Raw genomic sequence first — 6398 nt, forward strand, 5'->3', positions numbered from 1 at the left:
CACATAATTTGAAGCAAAGCAAAACTTGTGAATAGGAAGTTATTTAAGTCTTGAAAAGAATCTAAATCACAAAAGGAGAAAATTATAAAAGGTCAATATTTCCTTTGTCTTCCAAGAACATATTAAGCATATGCCAATAATATCCTTCACTACCTCCACTATATATAGTATGTGTTCATTTTATGTGGAAAATCAAGCATGCAATATGAGATTTATTAGAAGAAGCTTAAAATATAAGCATGGAAGTAAAATGGGGTGTGAGTAATAACAGTGCAATTCTCCTTTGGCAAATGAATATATATTTTGCATAAACATTATATTATTTTTGCCAAAGGAGAATTGCCCTGCCATTCTTCTCCTCAGTCACTCTGCCTCAAAAAAGACAGATTCAGAATTTGAATTTTATATATTTAAATTTGGAATTCTATCATAGCTCGTACGATTGATGATTTATCAGGTAATTCAAAATTTATTATTTATACTTATTTAATAAAAGAAGCTAATACATATTGATCAAATTCTAAGCTAAAGTTGTTGAATTAGCATGTCCTTCTCCTCCTTCGTCACTCGCCCTCAAAGATTTCGAGATGCTCAACCAAACAAGTTAGCAGCACATAAAGGTTGATTGAAAATTTAAATTTTATAAGTTCAAATTTGAGATATTAAGTTAGTATAACTGCTTGATTACCGAACTCGGAATCTATTAGTTTTACTTGTTTTGTGAATCTTTTAAGAAATATTTAGAATTTGAATTAAAGTTATTAGATTCGATTGATTCCATAACTTACGCAATAGATATGCCCCTCGTTGCACACACTGCTTTCGATTGCATATATACTCCATCTATGCCATGTGAAGCATTAAGCTATAACGTTAAATGTGTGTCTTCTTGATATTATTAACTTTTATGTATAATATATCATCGTCCGATGTTTGATTTGTTAGCTTTCATATTGCCCTACCCTAGCTTCTTCTACTTAGTCACTTAGCTTCAAAGATTTCTAAGGTGCTTAATCAAACAAGTTAGTTGAACATAAATACGAATTCAGAATTTGAACGGTATAAATAATGCTATTTATTTTTCTCTTTTTTCAAAATACATAATCGAGTTCTTCTTCTTTGCATGCAACTAGATTTCACTTCATTTTACAGAATGTTCTTATTATAATTTAACTATAGACTATTTTAATAAAGAGTTTAAGTTATATGAACTTATAGTGTAAATAAATATTTTACATTATTCTGAATTATTAAGATTGTTTTTAGAAAATAGATAATGACTTACGGTTACGATTCAAATGATCCGATAGTGTAAATTTTTCATCATTTATCAATTAAAATGTTATCATACTAAAACATTTTTTTTGTATTATTTCCTTTGTCAAAATAATGTTAACACCAATATTAAAATTATGTTATTTCAAGAAAAATCACACTATTTATTTACAAAGTCTTAGTTAATAATTACTAATTATATTATCCTACACCCCCACCCCCCACCTAAAGAAAAATCACACTATTTATTATTTACAAAGTCTTATAGTTAATTATGGTATTTCTAGGAATTACTATTTCCTAGAAAATGATAGTACCATGAAAAGGACCAAAAATAGTAGAAGGATAAAAAAGCATATTATAAAGAGCTGGCATACACCTGTATTCAGTTGAAAATATTTGTATTTTTCTTGCCCTTTTATAACGGATAAAAACAGCTTTTTATATATATAAATTTTTAGTGCCCCTTCACTTCTACTTATAAATTTACAATTTTTAATAAACTTTGGATCTTGTAATTGTCTTTTGATCTTTCTTGGTTTTTAATAAACCTACTATTTTTCGGTCTCAATTATCTGTCGAAATATTATATTATCGTTAATAGCAATTGTTATTGAAAATTATATATATCTTATGAGATGATGACATATAAGTAAAATAAATATTTAATATATTAAGAAATGAATAAGATTAAAATAGATTAAAAAATAGAATTAATATTTTTAAAAAGGCATATAAAAGAGAAATACGAATTGAGACTAGGAAGTATGTTTTATTAATTACTTCAAGCCAAAATATCATGGAAGACATAGCAATTTAGTTTTTTTTTCAATCAGAATCAAAAGAGGCAAATTATTAATGATTATAGGTGAATGGATTAGACATAATTTATTTCAGTTGTTTTTTCTTATATATTCAACCTCAAAAGTAAATATAACAAATAAAAGCAATCCAAATAATATGGAAATTTAAATCTTTCTTTTACAAAAGTAAACTTTGATGATATCATCTTTTGCATAAATGTTCAGTATTTAAGAAAGATATTTTCACCTAAAGGAAGAAAAGGTACTTTAACATAATTTAAAATTTATGAATTTGAAAATCTTATTAAAATAACTGAATTTTAAACTAAAATTTTTTATATGTTCAATAAATAGGAAAGTTCTTTAGTTCAATATCGTCTCCATATTGTTGTCAAATGAAGTAACTTAAAAATGTAATAAACTTGCTTTTTAAAATCTCATATAAGTCACATGGTGCATTCTTTCAATTATAATTTTTTTTTCGGCTTAGATATAGTTTCCTAACAATTCTTTTTTTCTTAACTAACTTTTAATGCTTGCGTTATAATATACTGTAAACCTTAGAAGTAATTTTTCACACTATGCATGAAAGCAAAATATTTTGTACACTTTTTTAGGGTTTAGTTATTTTTTATTAGATATTTATATTAGAATTTGATTCAAATTCATGTCGAAAAGTCTAACATTAAGGAGTAAAACATTCTTTAATAAAAACGATTTCGTACTCAAAAAAATTCAAATTTAAAACCTCTAATTAAGAGCGAAAAAATACTTACCACTTTGCTGCGATCTCCTTTGAGTTTAGTTATATGGAAAATGTATTTTTATTTTTTTTTGTAAATTACATCAAACTCCAAGGGCATATAGATACTCCACCAAGACAGTGACCCTTTGGTGTCTTTTTTGCACTATCTTCTCTGTACAAACTTCAATACTAAGTTGCAACAATCTTTCAAGCAAAAACAACAACAATGGCTTCTTCTCCAGATCCATTTTTTCTTCTCATATTTTTCACTCTTTTCCTCACCATTTTCACTTCAAACTCACTTTCTTCCACTTCCCCTTCACCTCTTTCTTCTCCATCTCCAAAACCTTCTCCTATTTCAACTCATACATCATCTTCAATTCTTGACCCAAAACAACTCAAAGCTCTACAATCACTCAACATCCCAACAGGCAAAAACCCATGTTCACCATCTCACAATTCCACCACCATTTGTGATTCTTCAACCCCATTTCGTCACATTGTCTCATTAAACCTCATTAACTGCTCAGAGGATGTTGCATTATCACTCACTGCTTTGAAATCATTGTCTACAGTGAAGGATTTGGGGTTACTCAATTGCCCCATTTCGCCTATTAGGTTACCTTCTCAGCTTGCTTTGAATCTGAAATCTTTTACCTGTGTTAATAGTTTGAAGAAACTAACTGGGGTTTGGCTTAGCAAATTGCAGAATGTTACTCATTTAACTGTTTCTCATGTTTCGATTGTTGCTAGTGGACCTTCTATAATCTTGGATAGTATAAAGAATTTGCAGAGTGTTGCGATTTCGAATGCTAATCTTACTGGGTATTTGCCTAAACATTGGCATACAAATCTTAGTTACGTAGATTTGTCTGCGAATAAACTGAAAGGGAAAATACCCAATTCATTAACTGAGCTTGAGAATCTTGTTTACCTCAATTTGTCTTCGAATTCACTTAATGGAACGATCCCTGTTTCGTTTGGTGATTTATCTTCACTGCAAAATGTGTCTTTGAGTTCGAATTCGTTGTCTGGATCTGTTCCGGATTCATTTGCTGCTATTCCAGGATTAGTTCATCTTGATTTGGGGTCTAATCAGCTCAATGGGACTATTCCTAAGTTCATTTCTGATATGAAGAGATTGAAGTATTTGAATCTTGAGAAGAATAACTTTCACGGGGTTTTGCCTTTTAACGCCTCGTTTATAAAGAAATTGGTTGTGTTGAAGGTGGGAGAAAATTCGAATCTCTGTTATAATCATTCCACATTGTCTTCTAAAGTGAAGCTTGGGATTGCTCCTTGTGATAAACATGGGTTGCCTATGTCACCTCCAGCATCAAAGGAGATAAATTCGGACGATAGCGATGATTCTGATGATTATGCTGATGATGAGTATCAGCACCAGGAACATAGTCATGGACCAAGTAAGGTTGTTCTTGGTATTTCCATTGCACTTTCCTCGATTGTATTCTTAATTATTTTCTTGATTCTGTTGGCTAAATGTTGTAAATGAGTATAAAAATGAAATCTTGGTTCGTTTAGTTTAGGAAATTTCTTAATTGGATTATGAAATTTGTTTAGTTAATTATACAGTTGTACCTTGGTAGAAATAGAAGCGGTGGTTACTTTATTTGGTGTGATTGAAGGAAGTAGGCGGCCAAATTGATGGTTAAGTGTATGATGAGAGAAGTTGCCTATTTATGAAATTTTCTTTTATGTATGTATTTTCTATTGATGGATTGAGGTATATGGTTTTGATTTCAAGATACATATATGGTGACATCTTAATTGCTTACAACATTTTGTTGTTTTGGATTGGGCATTTGCTGCATTCATCTGTTGATTGACAATCTGAAAGATCCCTTTATTTTTCACGTGTTGGTTATGAGTCATGACAATCTATGTCGTGTGGATCCTTCATTTGTCTTGATGTACCCTTGTCCTATGGGAGTGTGATAAGGGTTAGGGTACTTTCCTGGAAAAGGTTGACATACCCATACCGGGTGCTTCCATAGAACCGTATAGAAGACTTACTCGTAAAAGAGTCCAAGCAACATAACGACAATATGAAGTATCTACCAAATTAGCTCTATAGTCTATCGCCTCTGTTTTAACTGCAAAAATCACCATTTTCGCTGTTAATTGTATGATTTTTTGTTGCAAGTTCTTTTGCTTTCTTTGTGCTTTGTGCTCTACTGGACTTTCCAACATGCCTCGTATGCCCTGTGATGTCAGTGTTTTTATAGATCTAACAGAATGCTGTGAAAACGATATCTCCATTGTAGACAAAAAAGTTCATTAGTGGCACATTATTGCATTTTGACAGAAGAAGCTCAATTAGTCCCCTCCTTAGCTATGTTGCTTGGACTCCTCAAAAATACTGTTGGGTATGTGTCAGATTCTCCAAAAGAGTTTTGGAGGATGTGCCACAGGTAGGGGCTGCTCTATAGTACCTAATCACCACAAAGGATTACTAGGGGTGTTACCACGATGCTATTTTCCTTTCATTTTAAAATGCCTATTTTGATAATAGACAGGATAATTGATCCAGCCGATTCTAACTTGCTTGGGACAAAGACACAAGTTATTTTTAAATGTCGTTTTAGATGTAACATCTATTGCTTCCGACTAATGTATTTATTGTTGTGAGTCCTTGAGATCTTGTTGAAAATGTGATTAACAAGCTATAGTGTGAACTCTGTGTTTCTTGTACTTCGATTATAGTATTATTTTGTTCTAGTTATTGTTCCCTTCTTTATTTTCCAGAATGTTTTATCATGCTATCTTTAGTATTTTGTCGTGGCAAACATCTCTACATCTCAAGGTAGGGGTAAGGTCCGCATACACAATATTCTTCCTAGATCCGACATGTGGGATTACGCTGGTTATGCCCCACACACCACCATTTCTACAATATAGTTCAAATTTTTTTCAGTCTTATTAGTTGTTTTACCTGTTTTTAGCTCGTCAAGGCTTAAAAAAAGATAGGTACCTAACTAACCATGTTCTTCCAGCTCTTATACTGGATATTTTGCCATGTGAGGGTTGGTACTTCAAGTGATACTCTACTTCCTTTGTCTTCCATCAACATTCTAAATGAGTGCTGTCTGTGAATTGTTTCGAAATCTATCTACTCTCTCCTTCCCTTTCTACCTAAGGCTTGTTTTTAGGCAGAGTTGCTCGATACCTATATTGATAGGAATTAGCAAGTAGCCGGTAGATTGCCTTCGCGGATCCAAACGCACTCACAAGACGTATAATAAGAATATAGACTGATAAGAGAACATAATGGACCATTTGAGCTACAGAGTGTAGTGTTTCTAGAGAGGCATATTTCTTATATAGAAGAGCGAAAAATTCCAAACAAGTACGTACTTTTTCATAAGTCGAGATTCTTGCAAGTTGCCTTGGACACAATCGTCATAAAAAGACAAACAAAAAAGTACATCTATTTTTTTTTCTCTCATCAAAATATAGTATTTTCAATTATCCTCCAGCATGATTCAAATTCTCAATCTATTAGTCGATGATGGAGGTGCTCAACTACTTGAACAAGGTTGCCCTTGAAAAAGAAG

The 6398-nt window shown here is 31.7% G+C and overlaps 1 protein-coding gene across 1 annotated transcript; it reads left to right on the plus strand.

Annotated features, from left to right (window-relative positions):
* The first annotated feature begins 2953 nt into the window (after window positions 1-2953).
* Window positions 2954-4593, plus strand: LOC129895046 (receptor-like protein 51). The gene has a single exon (XM_055970678.1). It carries the CDS (start codon window positions 3050-3052, stop codon window positions 4334-4336), a length of 1287 nt encoding a protein of 428 aa, XP_055826653.1. The 5' UTR covers window positions 2954-3049; the 3' UTR covers window positions 4337-4593.
* The last annotated feature ends 1805 nt before the right edge of the window (window positions 4594-6398 follow it).

This window comes from Solanum dulcamara, chromosome 7 (genome assembly GCF_947179165.1).
Source record: "Solanum dulcamara chromosome 7, daSolDulc1.2, whole genome shotgun sequence".
NCBI classification, from domain to species: domain Eukaryota; kingdom Viridiplantae; phylum Streptophyta; class Magnoliopsida; order Solanales; family Solanaceae; genus Solanum; species Solanum dulcamara.

Bases quoted from the DNA above. Each gene is read 5' to 3' on its own strand.
- LOC129895046 (XM_055970678.1), top strand. From the start codon at position 3,050: ATGGCTTCTTCTCCAGATCCATTTTTTCTTCTCATATTTTTCACTCTT.